The sequence below is a fragment of the Camelus bactrianus genome, chromosome 15 (genome assembly GCF_048773025.1).
Source record: "Camelus bactrianus isolate YW-2024 breed Bactrian camel chromosome 15, ASM4877302v1, whole genome shotgun sequence".
NCBI lineage: Eukaryota > Metazoa > Chordata > Mammalia > Artiodactyla > Camelidae > Camelus > Camelus bactrianus.
This window is the reverse complement of record NC_133553.1, coordinates 46,898,475-46,916,671: the sequence shown is the minus strand read 5'-3', so window position 1 is coordinate 46,916,671 and position 18,197 is coordinate 46,898,475. Positions and strand designations below refer to the sequence as shown.

General features: G+C 50.1%; 1 protein-coding gene across 2 annotated transcripts in view; it reads right to left on the bottom strand.

Annotated features, from left to right (window-relative positions):
* TTC7A (tetratricopeptide repeat domain 7A) overlaps positions 1-18,197 on the bottom strand; it is a 117,024-nt gene that overhangs the window by 72,602 nt on the left and 26,225 nt on the right. For both annotated transcript variants that reach the window (XM_010967740.3, XM_045504873.2), the window contains exons 4-5: positions 12,858-12,988; positions 10,722-10,837 (exon numbers count right to left, since the gene is read on the bottom strand). In XM_010967740.3, coding sequence (XP_010966042.1) covers positions 10,722-10,837; positions 12,858-12,988 — 247 coding nt within the window. The remainder of the gene's footprint in view (positions 1-10,721; positions 10,838-12,857; positions 12,989-18,197) is intronic.

Below are 18,197 nucleotides of genomic sequence, written 5' to 3'. Positions count from 1 at the left end.
GTCCTTCAGGCCCACCAATGCCTCCACCTTAGAAAAGAACCTGGAGCTGGACAGCAGGCCACAGGCCAGGCGAGCTGAGGGGAAAACCCGACAACAGCCATTACCAGGCAAGAGGAAAAAGACACACACCGCACCAACTTCCAGAAAAGGGAGGAAAGGGTTGGTTCTGGGAACTCAGTCTGCAGGAGAGCTCTGCCCTGGCAGCTGGGCCAAATGGCCACATGCTGAGGTGGGCTGGACCCTGGGGCTGCCCCGGAGGAGGCCGGCAGCTCGCAGACCTGTGGGTGATTTTCCACTCTGTGGGCTACCTGCCAGTCTCCTGCCTGGCAGTCCAGACCAGGCTGCTCCCAAGAGGCCAGGGCCAAGAGGGACCATGGCCCCTTCATCCCACTGCGATGCAAGGATTGTCGTCTGCCTTTAGTTTCTACATCATCGACGCTCAGCACGCTCCCAGACCAGCAGCACTGGCGTCGCCGGGGGGCGTGGGAGAAATGCAGACTCCCAGGGACCCTGCCTCCCCCAATACACACACAACTGAGGAAAGAAAGGTGCATTTTAACAAGATCCTAGGCCCGCAAAGTTGTATATTTTTACTATTTTCAAGTTTATAAAGGACTTTGGTATCTAAATAAGCCCACAAATTCTCCAGCAAGGCAAATAATCACCCTGAGACATCTTTTGGGTAAGTCCCAATTTTTACTGACCACAGGTAAAGAGAAAAATCAACACAGATTCTGGTGGCCAGGGCCAGACAAGGGGAGACCCGGCTCGCAGCTGGCCTGTCCTGTTCTGCACTGTGGGAATGGCCCTCCGCCTCGGCTCACCCCTCTGGGAAGCAGGACAGTACACGGGGTTTCTCCCACCAGCCCAAGTAATCCTGCCCCCGGTCCACACTGGCGCTGCCAGGTACTGCTGGGCTTTTCCGAGCCCCGTGAGAGGCCAACTTGAAAGATCTCTTTGTTCTGGCCTCTCGCGCTGACCTTTCTGAGCAAAGCTGCCACTTTTAACAACATCCAAACAGGGCCTCAAACCAACCCTGGCCCAGAATCAGGCTGCGTGTGGAGAAGCCAGGAAGCCATGGATGCCAACTCAAGTCAACGCTGGCTGGCCAGCAGCAGAGAGAAAGAGCTGAGCGTGCAGGGATGGGTGGAGGAGAGCCGCTCATCTCAGGGAGGCCTCCAGGTGGGCCCTGCAAGGAGGCCACAGGCTTCTCCGGGCCCCTGGTCAGCAGCAGGCAGCAGAGTGGATTTCTTAAAGCACTTCATCTCATCCAGTCTTTGCAACTTCTAATGAGGGTGGTGAGGCAAGCTTCGTATTCCCAGCTACGAGCATAGTGCTTGGAACACAGAAGGCACTCAAGAAATTGCATGGAGTAAGTCAATTCTCACTTGCCAATGCGAAAACTAAAACATGCAGATGCCTGCCTTGTCAGGCCATCACTCACCCACGGGGAGAGGGGAGCTTACTGCAGGCCCCAAGGGCGTCAGATTTTACTCCCTTTTAACCAAAAAGACTCTCGAGAAAAGACAATGCGTATTTTCTGACCTGGCACAGTTACACCTTCTTTTCCTGGCCATTGGAACACCAGGACTCCACTGACTAAGTCTGTACAAAGTGCCTACTGTATACCGAATGCTGGCTACTGTACACCAAATGTTGGGTTCTCAAGAATTAAGAGACTGAGTGGGTGAATGAATATCTCACTCGTGGCCCCACAAGTATGGAGTTCACAGTCTGAGAAATCAGCCACTCTCTTCATTTATTCAAGAGCTTATTAGCAAAATATCTTGCATACATTAGGTCCTCAACAAATTGCTGGGGCGGGGGATTTGGTTGGATTCGAAACAGAGAATGAGAAAACGCATGGAATTTATCACTGAATAGAACCTAAACACTCTGGTATGACCCTGGCCAGAAAGTCTGTGTTTCAGGGCTGGCACTGCTAATTGTGTGCAAGAGGTTTCCGGCCAAAGACCCAGAAATGCACAGCCAGTTGACAGATCCCAACAGCTGGAGGGCTGACTCGGGGGACAAGGTCAGGTGAAGTTCAAACAGTTATCAAGCTATTCCTCCTGCCTCAGATCCACATCATCAATTTCAAAAACTAAAGCTCTCTTCTTCACTTCCAGCCCCAGAAAAAGGCAGTGACACTTCCCTTGCAGGGCACTGAGGACGTCCAGGCAAGGGGAGCTTTCTACTGAGGTGGGGTATGGGCGGTGGGCACTAACAATAAGTAAAGGCTATGCATTAAGAGAGGCTGGAAGGGTGTGCTCTCTCTGATGGACCTCAGAGGTCTCCCTGTGCCCAAAGCATACACAGACCACCAGGAGGCTCTCCTGGGCTTTGCTGTTGGGTGATTCTGGTCCCTAAATGCCCCTTAGAGCCATCTGTCTCTTGCTGTCCCCTAGAGATGCAGATACTGGGTGGATGCTGAGAATACAAAATTATTGCTGCTTGAACACACCCCTCATGGAGTCATACCCAATATTAGGCTGGGTTTTCCAAGATCCCTAAACACACACACACAGAGCAGAAAGGGAGAGTGCTTTCATAAGGCTGCAGAACCTGCCAAGCCCTGGGGAACTCCCTCAGAAAACACAGACTTCCTTCTCTATTGTTTGGTTTTGGTATAATGAACACACATTGCTTGAGTAATTTTTTAAGTTGTTTTGTTTTTTTTTTTTAAAGAATGTGCACCAAACATACAGCCTACCTGGTTCAACATACATGGCCCAAGCTCACTCCCAGCCCAGAGCCAAGAATGGGCTCTGAAGGTCTAGGCAGAAGGAAGGGAAAAACCACCCCAAAGACAAACAGCCTCTTGGCCATTCTAGGGTAAGGAGCCAAGTCAGCTCACGTTTTTCTTTCTTGGGAGATGCCCAGAGACTAGGTCCTAGTGAGGTCAGGGTGATCAACAGTTTCCCTGGCATTGCATCACCCCTGGCAACCCCTGCTGCCCCACCTCTAGAGCTGCTTGGTGCAAAGGAGAACCAAGCCTCCCCTACAGCCAGGAACCTGGGTCCAGTAGCCATGCCCCCTCCCCCTTCCCTCCCCCAAGAACAGAACGGTGCCAGTGCCTCCTCCTGGCAGCTGGGGCAGCTGGTATCGGCGGAACTGCCTGGGGCAAGCCTCCAATCAGAGTCCGCGGCTGCCCTCTGGTGGCAGTGAGGGGAAGCCGACCCCAGGTATCCCCAGTCCCTGCCCTTTGGGAGGGGCCCCCAACTCCTGACTTTCATGCCAGTGCTTTCAGTCCCAAGTCGATGAGGAACCCTGCCATCAGCCACAGTACAAGGGGAAGGAGTCAGCGGCGGGGAATTAACTGCTGGATCAATAGGGCAAGGCCCTTGGAAAAAATTAGTGTCCCTCAGACACTGAATGAGTAAATGGGCGGCAGTGGTTTCAGACTCATCCAGCAGGAGGGAGGCCCGGGCAGGCCTCACTGAAACTCAGAATTAAAGAGGCAGCTCTGCCTGGAGGCCAAGCAAACATCACCCATGTTGCAGAGTGGAGAATTCCACACCCTTTAAGCTATGTCTAATCCTTAACTGGAGGGACAAGCTGGACCCTGGAAGCTGAGCACCCCATTCCCAGCATGGGTTCCTCTGGCCCTTCTGGAGGCTGGGCCCACTCAGGCCCACAGGGGAATGAGCTCATTTTCTCAGATTCTGGCCCAGAAGCAGGTCTCACCACCTCCTCCTGAGGCCCTAAGGAACCTCTTTTAACACCCAGCAGCACCTCATCCCCGGGGCTTCACTCCACCCTCAGGATGAACTGTCTCCTTGGAGTCCACCCTGTTCCAGGCAGTACCCCACCTCTCTGCCTCCTTGTCCTCCAGCACAGAGCACTGTCTGATGTCAACATCTGGCTCCTACACTATAAGCTCCCCACTGGGATGTGAGCTCTGAAAGGGGGGTCTCACTCCGCTCTTGGAGGGATGGGACACTCAGGGGCCTCGGAAGCTAGCGGGGAAATGAATTGCTGTGCTCTTCTTGGAGGGTTTTTTTTAATTTTAAACCTCAGCCCCATTCCTCCTTCCAGGCCGTGACCTCTCTGAACACAGGGAAGGGTTTCTTCCTCTTCCCAAACACCCCAAGAGCCCAGGCAAGTGGGGGTGAATTTAACCAGCAGGAAATGGCTCTGGAGCCCTTTAAAAGACTTTTCAGAGCTGCCCTGGAGAAGGTGACCCGATGTCAAGTGCCTGCATCCTGCCTCTCGAACCTTGGGCTAAGACCGTGGTTCTCAAGTGGGGGCGATTTTGCCTCCTACCCCCACCCCAGGACATTGCTCAATGTCGGGAGACATTCTTGGTTGTCGCACTTGGGGGCAGGGGGATCTACTGGCATCTAGTAGGTGGAGGCAAGGGATGTCGTTAAAACCCACAACGTACAGGACCATGTAATGAGCATGGCCTTGGGCTTTAGGGGTGGACAGATCCAGCTCAGCACCAGGTCTGCTGGCACTATCACTATTAGTCTTGTGATCCTGGGTAAGTTACTTAACCTCTCCTTCAGTGAAGTGGGAATACTGTTAGTTCCAGCTTCACAGGATTACACATAAAGGCATGAGCATTCTGTCTGACATATTCAATAAATATTAGCTACTATTAAGAGGAAAGGTGTAAAGAAATTATTTAAAGCCCACCCGGGCACCTAGGGCTGCTTTACATATGTCACATTCCAGGGTCACCTTTGGGCTGGACAGGAAACCGGGAGAGGGGCTGAGTTGCTGCCACATGTCCCGGGAACTGCTCCTCACATTAAGGCTCTCAAATGTTTGGGCTGTTTGCTTGGAAAGAAATGATGATCCAATTTCCATTCCTCTTTATTTGGGGAGCTGGGGGAGGTAGTCAGCATCCTAGCTTTAGGGACCAAAATTTGTGCTTCAGGAGGACAAGAGGACAAAGGGAGGGGAACAAAGTGATGGAACAGAAAAGTAACTGAAGTTACTGGGGCTTTCCTGGAGGGGTGATGGTCGGTTAGTGCCTCCGCCCAAGATCGGCACCAGCAGTACATATATGGGCATGCGCGCACACACACACACACACACAGCCTGAGTGTGCAGAACAACGGCAGCGGAGGAAGCAGGCCCACTCTGGGGAGGGGCAGGACTGGTTCCAGGAAGAGGAGTCACCCTCTGAGAATGTGACTCAGGGTCCCAGAAAAGCAAGGCGAGCCTGACTCAAGGCACCAACGATCAGCACCATCACCGGGACCCTGTCCTCCCACCCACCCCACACATGCCCAAGCTGCCCTCAATATCCCCTAAACTGCCCTCAATACCCGACTACAATCTGAAGCTGGAATCTCAGTGGGGGAGGTCAGGCAAGTTACTCAACCTCTCTGAGCCCAGTCCCCTCACTAGTGCACTGGGGTCGCACGACCTCCTTTGCAGAGTATTGGACATGGAGCACATGGTCCAGCCTGGCACACAGCAGGCATTTGATAATTGCTGGCTCTCTCCTTCCTTCCCTCCTGGCTGTCCTTGCAGTTCTCCTTAACCTCATCACACCTGCAGAGAAGTCAGTGTTGGGAAGGGAGCAGGTGGCCCTCAGGGGTGAAGGTGAGGGGGACTTCAGCCGAGAGGGAGTTAACAGCAATACCTCCCATGCTCTGAATTCAGTCCTCAAGCATCTTTTCACTCCCTCCCTCCCTTTGGACCCTCACACCCTGGGATGCGAGAAGATGCCTCCTGTTGGAGGCGGGGCGGGGATGGGGTGAGGGGTGGAAGTGGGGGATACAGGAGAGCAGGTGTCAACAAACTCTTTTCTGTAAAGGGCCAGGGAGTAAATATTTTAGCATTAGCTATCTGGTCTCAATCACAACTACTCAGCTCTGTGGGTGAGCTAATATGTAAATGAATGGGTGTAGCTATGTGATAATAAAACTTTATTTGCAAAAACAGGGCAACAACAGTCCACAGCTAGAGAGAGGCAGCCAGGTGGCAGCTGCCTTGGTAGTGAAAACAGGAACCAACCCTTTAGGCCACCATCTCACTGAAACTGAAGTTCAGTAACCAAAAAAGACCTAAATGGTGGAGCTAAAGCAGAGGCAGCATGCTGCCCAGTGTCCCAGTGACTCCCCCCACCATCCCCCGGCCCCACCTCCCTGGACACAGAGCACCAGGGCTCTTGGGCCAGCCCCACTTTTGGGAAGTAAACCACCTCTGCTCTCTGGGCCTCCCAATCCTCATGTCCCAAAGGAGGACACCACTGCCTCCCTGGCCTAGCACTGGAGAAATTTTTTTTAAGTGTAAATTTCAAGCTTGAGCCAGCAGCTCATCCAGCTGTGCACTGCTCCCCTCCGCCCCAAAAAGATAATAATGCCTTTGATTTTCTAAGTAACTATGATGAATCAGGTGCTCTGGTGGGTGTTCAGAAATGAGGAAAGAGCAGGGAGGGAGCCTGTTTCCCAGCTGAGACCCTTCTACCTGTTCCTACCATTTGGAGGCAGCACCCCCACCTCCTGTAACACAGGGGCAGAGTGGAAAGAGGAGAGAAGGACCCTCCTCCAGGCCAGGGTCCAGCTGGGGCAGGACTGCCTCCCCCCAGGCCCACGCCCACCTACAGCCACCTCAGCCACCTCTGCCTCCCGGGAGCAGCCTCACCATGGCCTACTCCCCATTCTGGGCTAGGGACTCCACTTCCTTCTCTTCCAGGCATTGAGGACTGAAGCACAGGGGCTTCCCACACTCCGAAAGGGACGTAGCTCTGATGGGACGGGGATACCTGCTGGATGGAAAAGCTGCCCAGGCCAGAGCTGCTCCCCTGGGAGTCCGAGAACACTGGTTCCTGAAGAGTGGTGCCCCAGAGGTGCACCCCAAACAAGGGCTCCATGTCAAACTAAGGTGAAAACTTTACATGCCTTTGCCTCCTCCTGAAAATTTACTGCCTGCAATCATGCCCCTTGGAGTTTCTGTTCTAAAGGGTCTGGGAAGTCTTTAACCCATTGTTTCCCACACGTACCTGGCCTTGACCCTCCTGCAGATCCTCAACCTAGAATCCTCAGCCTTATCCTACCTCTTCTGCCCCATCTAAACTCCTCCTGTCTCTAGGAATCTCCCCTCCCTCAGGGCCCACCTCAAGGATGAGCGTCCCAGCCGCAAAGCCCACCAAGCCCTAAGCCCACCTGTAGGCATGGGCTCGGCCACCTTCCCCTGGAGCCCACGGGGAGCAGTTTCATGGGGAAGAGAGATGAGCAGGAACAGAAAGAGGCTCACAGCCAAGTCCTGAGTAGAAAAAGGAGGCTACAGAGCCCCAGGGCCATAAGATACTATGTTTGCTGTGGTTTAAAACAGAAAAGAAATACACCTGCATATTTGTACTTAAAAAAAACATGAAAGACATACATCAAAATGTTAATCGTGATTATTTAGAGTGCAGGGACAGCATGTTTTGTATGTAAAGGGCCAGACAGTGAACATCTTAGGCTTGGAGTCATGTAACTCTGCAGCTGTTGCTTTAAAGCACCCATAGATATAGATGATACCTAAATGAATGGGCAAGCTGTGTTCCAATAAAACTTTATTTACATACCAGACTGCTGGCTAGAAGGTCACAATTTGCCAATCCCTGATCTAAAGACTGAATGTGATTTTTAATTTTCCCTTTTTATATTTTTATGTATTTTCTATATTTGCCACTATAAACATTATTATTACTTATATAAACTAGGAAGGCGGGAGTGATAAATCATGCATTTTTAAAGGTGCAAACAATTCTTGAAACATAAAAATCCAATGAATGTCACTCTTAAGAAAAATGCAAATTTAAAATGATGCTGAGATAGCATATTTCACAAATCAAGATTGATAAAACATCAAAACACTTGCACTATGAAACATTCTCTGATATAAACCGTAGCAATGTTCTCCTAGGTCAGTCTCCCAAGGCAATAGAAATAAAAACAAAAATAAACAAATGGGACCTAATAAAACTTACAAGCTTTTGCACCGCAAAGAAAACCATAAACAAAACAAGAAGACTACCTATGAGAACCTAGGAGAAAATATTTGCAAATGATGCAACTGACAAGGGCTTAATTTCCAGAATATACAAACAGCTCATACAACTCAGTAACAAAAAAATAAACAACCCAATACAAAAATGGGCAGAAGACCTAACTAGACATTTCTCCAAAGAAGACATACAGATGGTCAACAGACACATGAAAAAATGTTCAATATTGCTAATTATTAGAGAAATGCATATCAAAACTACAATGTGGTACCACTTCATACTGGTCAGAATGGCCATCATTAAAAAGTCCACAAACAACAAATGCTAGAGAGGGTGTGGAGAAAAGGGAATCCTCCTACACTGTTGGTGGGAATGTAATTTGGTGCAGCCACTACGGAAAATAGTATGGAGATTCCTTAAAAAACTGAAAATGGAGTTCCCATATGATCCAGCAATTGCAACTCGGGGCATATATTTGGAGAAAACTCTAATTTGAAAAGATAAATGAACCCCAATGTTGGCAGCAGCACTATTTACAATAGCCAAGACATGGAAGCAAACTAAAATGTCCACTGACAGATGACTGGATGAAGATGATGTGGTATATATACAGAATGGAATACTACTCAGCCATAAAAAAGAATGAAACAATGCCATTTGCAACAACATGGATGGACCTAGAGATTATCATACTAAATGAAGTCAAAGACAAATATCATATGATATCACTTACATGCGGAATCTAAAAAAATGATACAAATGCACTTATTTACAAAACAGAAAGAGATTCACAGACATAGAAAACAAACTTAACAGTTATCAAAGGGGGAAGAGGGGGACTAAGAGTTTTGAGTTTTGGGATTAGCAGATACAAACTACAATATATAAAATAAACAAGGTCCTATTGTATAGCACAGGGAACTATATTCAATAGCTTATAGCAACTTATAATGAAAAAGAATATACGTATGTATAACTGAATCACTATGCTATACACCATAAACACAATATTGTAATCAATTATACTTCAATTTTTTAAAAAGGCTTGCACTATGTTATGACCGTTTATGAAGCAGAATTTCTCACACATCTCAGTGGCACAGGTACTGAAACAACCCCTACAAGGTCCAAGTTGGCAATCTACCCAAATGACCAATGCTCATACCTTTTGACCCAGAACTTTCCTGACTAGGAACTCACCCTGCAGACAGATTCCCACTGAAATAACACACAGGTATGATTCTGTTCTGGACTGTGGCATATGCTGAAAAGAGCCCAAGTCTGGAAGTGACCTATCTGTTTCTCGGTTGGGAACTGCGTAAACAAACTATAGGACGCCTGTCCTACAGGATACTACAAATAGCACGTCGCAGTGCAAAGAAAAGGTAGCTCTGATGTAGAACAATCTCCAAGAGATATATTTTAAACGAAAAAAGGCAAAAGGGAGAACATGCATTTTAAAAAAGGAAGAATACATGCACATAATTGCATGTATATGCTGCTAATTATCTTGAAATGATATAGGAGACTAGGAATATTGACTACAGAGGAGCCAGGAGGCAGGGGATGGAGGTGGAAATTTTTACTGTCTATTCTTTTGTACCTTTTAAATTCGGTATAATGTGCCAAAATCATCTATTCCAAAAAATGTTAAATTAAAAGAATAAAGTGAAATTTAACAAAATAAATCACACCAAAAATCCCTTCAAGGGATGCTAGCCAATCAGAGCAAAGAAAGCTCTGTGATCCTGACCCTCAGTTTCCTCACCTGCGAGGAGGAGGTAACACCTGTGTGGCTGACCCACCTCCACCTGGGAGGGAGGTGGGGTGTATGCCGAGCCTCCATGGTGACTGGCTGCACTCGGCACAGGTGAGTCCCTCCACTTGCCCGGATGGCCTCAAGGCCCCAGCCCACGGTGACTGCAGAAGGTGCTAACGATGCTGAGGAGGGGGCAATGGGGAAGGGGCAGCCCTAGTTGCTAGTCTCTGGACCGGTGGAGGCACTGAGCTCTGCAGAACCGCAGACGAGCCACAGCTGTCAGCAACACGCTCTCTTGGCCACTCTCCCTTCCTCTCCTCCACCACCAGGCAATGCACCCCATGAAACACGACACTAAGCCTGGCACCCACACCAGGTGGAAGCATCTACTGCCCTTTTCATGGAGGGAGGGCACCCTACGTAACCCCAAGGAGCAAAAGACTAAGAAAAGAGTCCTGGGCACCATGGTTCATGGGCCCAGGGCCCCCCGGCCAACACACAGGAGAATGAGCTTCCTCCACCTCACCAGCAGGGCAGTTGCACCCCTAAAATGATTCCAGGCCTTTTTATTTTCACACTTACTTCCACTCACATCTCACAGCCCCTTGAAAGCTGGCATAAGCAGGAATCACCTTTCCCATTACATTTTAAAGAGAACGAGGCCCAGAGAAGTGAAATGACTTTAGCCGACACCTCAGGCGACAGTGGCCACTACCAGATCGTCCAGCTCTCTGTCCCTCACTCTTCCCACACTGTCGTCGGGCTCCCAGAACTCTGTCTTCTGAAGACAACCACCCCAATACGTGCAGGATTTATTGCTTCAGCAGCTTCCTGAAACGGGGCCCTTCCCACGAGCTCAGTGTGACAGGCCAGTCCCCTCGGTCCTCCCGAGAGCGCCCGCACCCATGTGGGCCGAAGGAGAGGGAGGCCAGACTTAGCGCCACCAACGTCAGCAGCACCGGAGCCCCAGATAAACATCCAGGTCCCGCCCGGCTGCCAGCCACCTACCCCTTCTTCAGGTTTGTCACGTAAGCGCTCTGGAGGGCGGCTTCCAGGAAGTAGGTGAGCTCGTAGTCCACTGGGTGGGAGCCTTTCAGGTGCCGGGATGTGATGTTACTTGTGATCTGGGAAGCGGAACAGAGAGAGCCACTGTCTAGAAGTTCTGAGGCCGAGGGGCCGGGGTCAGCCCAGGCAGGGACAGTGGCCCCATCATCACCCAAGTCCTCAGACACCTCAGGAGCATGCAGTGCAATCCTCAGACCAAACTAAACCTAATTTGCTTTAATTTAAAATATGTCTGAAGCACTTTCCCTGTGCAAATGCCCACAGCAGCACTATAAGGCTGGTTTTGATTAAATGATTTGATTTGCATTTTATAGATGAGGAAATTGAGGCCCAGAAAGTGCTGGAGGTCACAAGGCTGGCTTGGGCCTGGACCTCAAAGTCAAGTCTGGCCAGCTACACATTCCAGGCTCTACTACTTACCGGTGCATTTATTTAACAAACACTTGAGAACCTACCCGACGCCAGGCACTGCACTATTCCTGTCACATAACCATGGACCCTAAGAACAGCCCAACGGCTGGGCGACCCCTGGTTCCAGGAAAAGCTGAGGAACAATTATATTAACTGAGCTGCTGCTTAAGCTTCAGCCCTAAGAGGGTCACCCAGCCCCACCAAGATGGGCCTGGCTGTACTATGCCACCTCCCTCACCTCCCTCTCTGATTCGAGGGGAAAAAAGTCAAGGAGCCACCCACCTTATCTTACAGAAACTGAAGGATGCATAAGAGACATTCTTAGATCCTCAGAGGTTGGGCTGGGTCTTGGGAGGGACACCCAGCACTGCTGAACACACAGGCTTCCCTGGCCTGTCCTCCCTCCACCCAAGATAACTAGCTATCAGGCCCATTTGTCTACCCTCAGACCCCAGGCACTGCTTCCAGGCCTGGACTCCATTACAGCTCATCTCCCGTAATCTCCTTTTAAGAGTCCAAAGCCTGGCCTTCTGGCTGAATGGGAGACTTTCTTTTTCAGGGCAGTTTCCTCCAAAGCACATGCAATTCAAATGTGAAGAGCTCCTGAAACACTGCACGTGACCTTGGCAGAGGTCAGCTCAAGTCTCCACGTGGACGTTCGCCAGGGAATACACTTGAAACCTGTTTCTGCTGAGCCGCCCAATCACGTCTCCTTACCCCTGAAGTCCAGGCAAAATCATTTAATCAAAACCAGCCTTGTAGTGCTGTTGGGGCAGTGACTCGCAACAGGGGTACAACTCTGCCCCCCACCCCGGACATGTGGCAATATCTGGAGACATTTTTGGTTGTCACAATGTAGGGGGTGGGCATGGATTGGCTGCTGGTATCCAGTGGGTAGAGGCCAGGGGTGCTGCTAGACATCCTACAGTACACAGGGTGGCACCGCAAGTGTTATCCGGCCCCAAACATCAGTAGTGCTGAGGCTGAGAAGCCCTGCTCTAGGGGAACTGATCTGGCCTGAGGAAGACTCCTCCAAAAAGGCCCGTCACAAAAACAGGTGCTGGGTTGACGTTTTGGTATTTGCCAAAGTAAGTGAGGTTCAAACAGCTCCTGAGCTCTGAGTCTCTCAGCTCGTGACCACCTCCATCTGGACCCAATCCTCATCTACTCTACCATCTAGCACCTACTAAACATCTACTAAAAGAATGCCTAAGCACCACCCCAAAGCCTCCCCCACAAGTAATGCAGGGTTCAAATCCTGCCAATATCACTTAGGAACTATCTGAGCTCTGGAAAGCTATTTAACTCCTTCCTAAACCCGAGTTCCTCACTTATAAAATGGGAATAAAACAGTAACCTGTTCCAGCTGGTTGTCTGAGGGTTAAATTAAACTGTAAAGAACTATAAAGTACTCAGTAGTGCCTGACACAAAAGCAGGGACGCAGTAACCGTTAGCAGTATCTCTGCTGAACACAGCTGCTGTTGTCCCTCTATTAACCCCAGAAAGGGGACAAGGGTAACGTCACAGTATGCTGCTCACACCTGGAACTGCCCTCCTGTAGACAGTTCATACAGGCATGACCCACAGGCTTGGGGGGCGGGGTGTGAGTAGATACAGGTGCTCAAAAAAGGGCAGTGATGACCACGGGGCTGTTATTCCCAGCTCACCTTCTCCAATTCCTGCAGGAACACCTGAGCGATCCAGGAGGCCCTCTCGAAACAGGTGATCACCTCCTCCTCCCTCTCAGTCACGCGGTGGCGGGACGCAATGGAGTTGGGTAGGTGTTCCAGGGAGAGGCCTGCAGGAGGAGAATACCTTGGACCTGCCCTGCTCAGGGCGCCCCCTGTGACTCCCACCCCTTCCCATGGGCCCAGGGTGGGCTCCTCTGAGGAGACTCTGGAGCAGCCAGCGGTAGGTGGGAGATCCTCGGAGGGGAAGAAGGGGCTAAAGCAAGGATGGTATTAGCGGCGGCTGGGGTTAAGCAGTGGGCCGAGAGCAGGCACCCATTCCCCCAGTGGGGAACCACGCTGTGGCAACCCCATGCCCAACTCCTGCCTCTCGGTCCAGGCAGCACCTCCCAGAACCATTCCTAACCCCTCCTCCCAGTTGCTAGAAAACATCCACTCGCCAGGCACTCACCGTGTCTGCATCCTGGAGTAGTTATTTACATTCAGTTCTTCTCTCCCCCAGTAGCTCAAAGCTCCACGTGAGCAAAATACGAGTCTTTGTGGACTGCCAGTCCCTAGCATGCGGTAGCCAGTGGAATTACACCGCATTTACATGCTCCCCTCCCGTGGAACCAGAGTTTCTACTGTTACGGGCACTCAGCTTCTCTGTGCCTGAAGTGAAATCTGCTGGTTTTGGCTCCCTGGCATCCACCTCCCATTCCTTCAGGAACAGCACCTCATTTACCTTTAAGCACTCATCCCACAGCCTCAGTCCCCGTGGTTCACAGGGTGGAGACCCCGCCCACCCCCAGGGCAGGCACGTGAGCCTGATCCCTCAACAGAGCCACAGTGATGGGCTCAGCATGCACACCTGGCCCAATATGGGCCAAAAAGACCCAATCCCAGGATTCTCACCCTTTCCACTGGGCTTGTTAAGCTGCTAAGAGGCCAGCCTGGAAATGTTAGCCAAAGCCCTCCTTAAAATGAAACTACACGATGTGAATGTTAATATGACTGTACACTTGGAAATGGTTAAGATGGTAAATTTTATGTGCTTTTTACCAAAATTAAATTTTTAATACTTTTTTTTTTGATGGAGCTGCTGGGGATTGAACCCAGGACCTTGTGCATGCTAAGCATGCGCTCTACCCTAAATTTTTTTTTTAAATTACCATTAAAGCATAGCTCTAAAGCCAAAAAAAAAGACAAAAAAAAAAAAAAAAAAACCTGTAAGATACTAAGAAAGGAAAGCTGTAAATGAAACAACTATGTGATTTTTTTTTTTTTGAGACAGGGAAAAGATTGACTAAACTCTTAATCATGAAAACAAAAAAAGAAGTCTACACAGAGCGGAGATGAGACATGATGGAAAAGGGCAGATTCCTAAGACATTGAGGACCTTGCCTGAAGCTTCACACCCTGAAACTTGCCAGTATCTGCACCAGTAAACCCTCCCTCCTACTTTTTTCGGGGGGGGGGAGGGGTCAAAATCCACTTAAATTGTGGTCCTGTTATGTGCAACTCACAGTCCTGACTAGAAGAGTGCTGTCCTAGCCTGCAGTTCTCTGTGGGCGGAATCCAGATCTTTCTCCTCTTTGTGCCCAAACAGTACTTTACATGTAGCAGGTGCTCCAGATGAACTGACAGAAGGAAGGGGTAAGAGGAGAATCCTTGGGGAGAGGGTACAGCTCAGTGGTAGAAGGCATGCTTAGCGTGCCCAAGGTCTTAGTTCAATTCCCAGCACCTCCATTAATTAATTGATGGATTAATTAATCAATTAATGAGAACATAAAAAATAAAGAAGAGAATCCTCAACTCTCTCCTGCCCTTTGCCCTAACACCCAACTGATGACCAAGCCTTCAAACCTTCCCTACCCCTCCTTTCTCTTATCTCCTTATTTTAGGCTTTATCTCTTGAGTGGATGACCACTTCAGCCTCCTGGCTGGCCTCCTTGCCTCCAGTCTCACTCTAATCTATCCTGCTCATGGCTCCCAGGCTGATCTTTCTAAAACTCCACTGCTTAAAACCTTCCAAGAGTCCCCTGGGTAAAGTCCAAACTCCTGACACTCCATACCAGGCCCTCCAAGATCCATCCCCGTTACCTCCCCAGCCTTGTCTCTCACCATACGTTAGAGATAGAATGTTTGTGTTCCTGTGAGAGTCACATGTTGAAAACCTAATGCTCAAGCTGGTGGTATTAGGGGGTGGGGCCTTGGGGAGGTGATTAGGTCACGAGGGTGGAGCCCTTATGATAGGGATCAATGTGCTTATAAAAGAGACCCCAGAGAGCTCCCTCACCCCTTCTGTCATGGGAGCACACAGCAGGAAGTTGACAGCCTGGGGCGGAGGGTACAGCTCAGTGCCAGAGTGCATGTGCACAAGCTCCTGGGTTCAATCCCCAGTACCTTCACTTAAAAAATAAATAGACCTAATTACTTCCCCCTCCTAAAAACAAACAAAAACAATTTTTTTTTTAAAGTGAAGAAGTTAGCAGCCTACAAGCTAGAAGGGGGCTCTCACCAGAGCCTGACAATGCTGGTGCCTTGATCAGACTTCCAGCCTCCAGGACTGTGAGGAATAGGGATCTACTGGGTGTAAGCCACCAAATCTGGGATGCTTTGTTATAGCAGCCGGAGCTGACGGTATGACACCATACCTGCTGCATCAACACCCAACCTCCCGCTCCTCTTGCCTGGAATGCACCTCCCCGACCCAAAGTCCACCTTGTAGCCACCTTGTACCCCACTGAGTGCCACCTCCTCTACAGAGCCCTGCCTAATACACCCTGATGTAACCAACCACTCTCTCCTTGGGCCCTAGTCTACACTTGACATATTCCGGCCCCACCATTTCTTGTACTTATTTGTTCATGTGTTTGCCCAGCCAGACTGTAGGCTCCTTAAAGACACTGACCTTACCAACTTTCCCTTCCTACAACCTGCACACAGTAGGCACTCAGCAAGCACTGGCTGGCTGAAGAAATGAGAAGCCTGATCATGCCTTACACAGCACAAGGTGCTCTACAAACACAAGGTAAGGAATTATTGCTTTTCTTGGCTAGATCCCAACTCATATGGATTCAGTGACCTTGCCCTCTGCCAGGGTGAGATGTGAACAGGTCCAAAGGTCGGGATGTCTCAGCCTGGGGAAAGGCAGGCACAGACTGTGAAGGCCCTTGCTCAACACAAGGATCGCTACCCGGGTCACCAACTGTCAACGTGCCTCCTGCCAAATGATTCATGACTGGGGGAGGCCTGAAGCAGGAGGAGGCACAGCAAAAGGCAGGAGAAGGCAGGCCCCAGTGCTCACCACTGGCGCTGGCCCAGCCCCTCCTCTCCAGACCATGGCCCGTGCACCCTGCAGGAAGGTGGGGACAGAGACACTGTTCAGGGACCTGGCCTGGGAGCCAAGTGCAGATGGCAGGAGGGCACAGCCAACTCCAGAAGACAAAGAGAGGACTGTTTAAACACATCTGCTCTGTGCCCCCCACCCCACCCCGAGAGATTTCCTGCTGGCTGGGTTCCCCTCCTGCCCCACCTCTGGGCCCTGAACTGGGAAGGACGATGCCAGATGCCTGGCAGGTTCAGGCTGCCAGTGCCAAGCCTCCGGTGGGCTCGCCACAGCAAAACGGTGAATCCAGTATCATCTGTCTGCGGGGCCGCCACCTTCCCCATGCTTCATTGGTTCCTTCCCCTCCTAGCAGAGGCCTCTCCACCATGCTTCTCTGAGAATTCTATATCCCATCCTCCTTGGAAGCTCACAGCAAAACCACCTCTTATCTGAAGGCTTCTTAAGTCTCCAGACTTCAAAACCAACAGAAAGTTTTAACTGCGTCTCCTTTGTGTATGTCTTTCCCCTATGTTGCAGCCATCCTCTCTGCTCATTTCTGGTTGATCTTTGCACCCAGCCTGAGCAAGGCCTGGTAGATGGACATACAGATGAACACATACATTCACTCATGCCAAGGGTGGAGCCCGGCAGGGTTTCTCCCTCTCCATTTAAAAAATGGTTCTTGCAGAATTCATAAACTGTGGCATATCTGTACAATGGACTACTACTCAGAAAGAAGCAAAAGGACACACTCTGGATACATACAACATGGATGGATCTCTCAGAACTTACATGGCACAAAAGAAGCCAGATATCAAAACGTATGTGCTGTATAATTTCAGTTATACGACGTTAAAAAAAAAATAGAATCTGTATTAACAGAAACCAACCAATCACTGTCTGGGGTGGGGGTGGGGAGGGAATCAATTGGCAAAGGACCTGAGGGAATTTTCTGGGGTGATGGAAACGTTCTTTGTCTTTATTTGGCGTGTTGGTTACATGTGTATTTATACTTGCCTAACTGATCAATTATACACTTAAGATCTGTTCACTGTATGAAAATTTATCTAAAAATAATGAATATAATGTCTTTTGTTTAATAAAAAAAAAAAAGCAATATGATTTCCAAGAACTAATGAAGGTCAAAGTAGAGGGGCTACAGTTACTGAGGTGCTGGTCTGTGAAATAATCTCCAACATACATAAGACCAAAAAGTTTCCTGGAGCTGGCAATGGGCAATGGCTTTTCCTAATGAGGGTCACATTCCAGCTGCCCAAGTCTGCCCATAAAAAGGGGCTTCCTTGCCTTATATTTGCACTTTGATTCAAACCAAGGTCCATTTTCCTGTCCACAAACATCTGATTGGAAATCTACTGGGAACTCCAACCCTCGGGTTCCTTCCCCCTCTGCCCCGTGTGTTTGAGCACAAGTGGTCAGACCACAACACGACATCCAAGGTGGAGACGGGCTCCTCCTGAGCCGGGCCCCCAAAGGATCCCAGTGGTTGTAACCCAGCCCTGTCACAAGGGTGGGAAGCCAGGGGCTGCCAGGAAGCACCAGGCACTGCCTCACGATTCCCACTGGCAGAGGGGCCTCTCTGTGAAAACACCCAGCTCTACGAGCCAAGGAAGGTCCCCCTCCAAGAGGAGCACTTGCTTTTTCATTAACTCCGAACTTCCGGTCTGGAGGCAAGCTGATCCTGGCACAGCCCCGAGCTCAACACCCAGGCTGGTCCCAGCCTCATCAGTCTGAGTGACTCATCACATCCCAGACAGCAGCCCTTCCAAGAAGCCCTGCCTGTGGAGCCCTGGGCCCTGGATGCAGAGATGGAGAGCATGATGCTTCCTCTGCAATGGAACTTTCCAGATGGGAGGACCCCTTACCTCTTGCCTACCTAGCTGGTCCAAGAGCACAGGGTACCCGAGAGGACCATGCCCTGAGCTGGGTACCCTGGGGTGTGGGGCGGAGGAGGAAGAAATGCAAGTCATTGCTTCAGCCCTCAAGGAGGA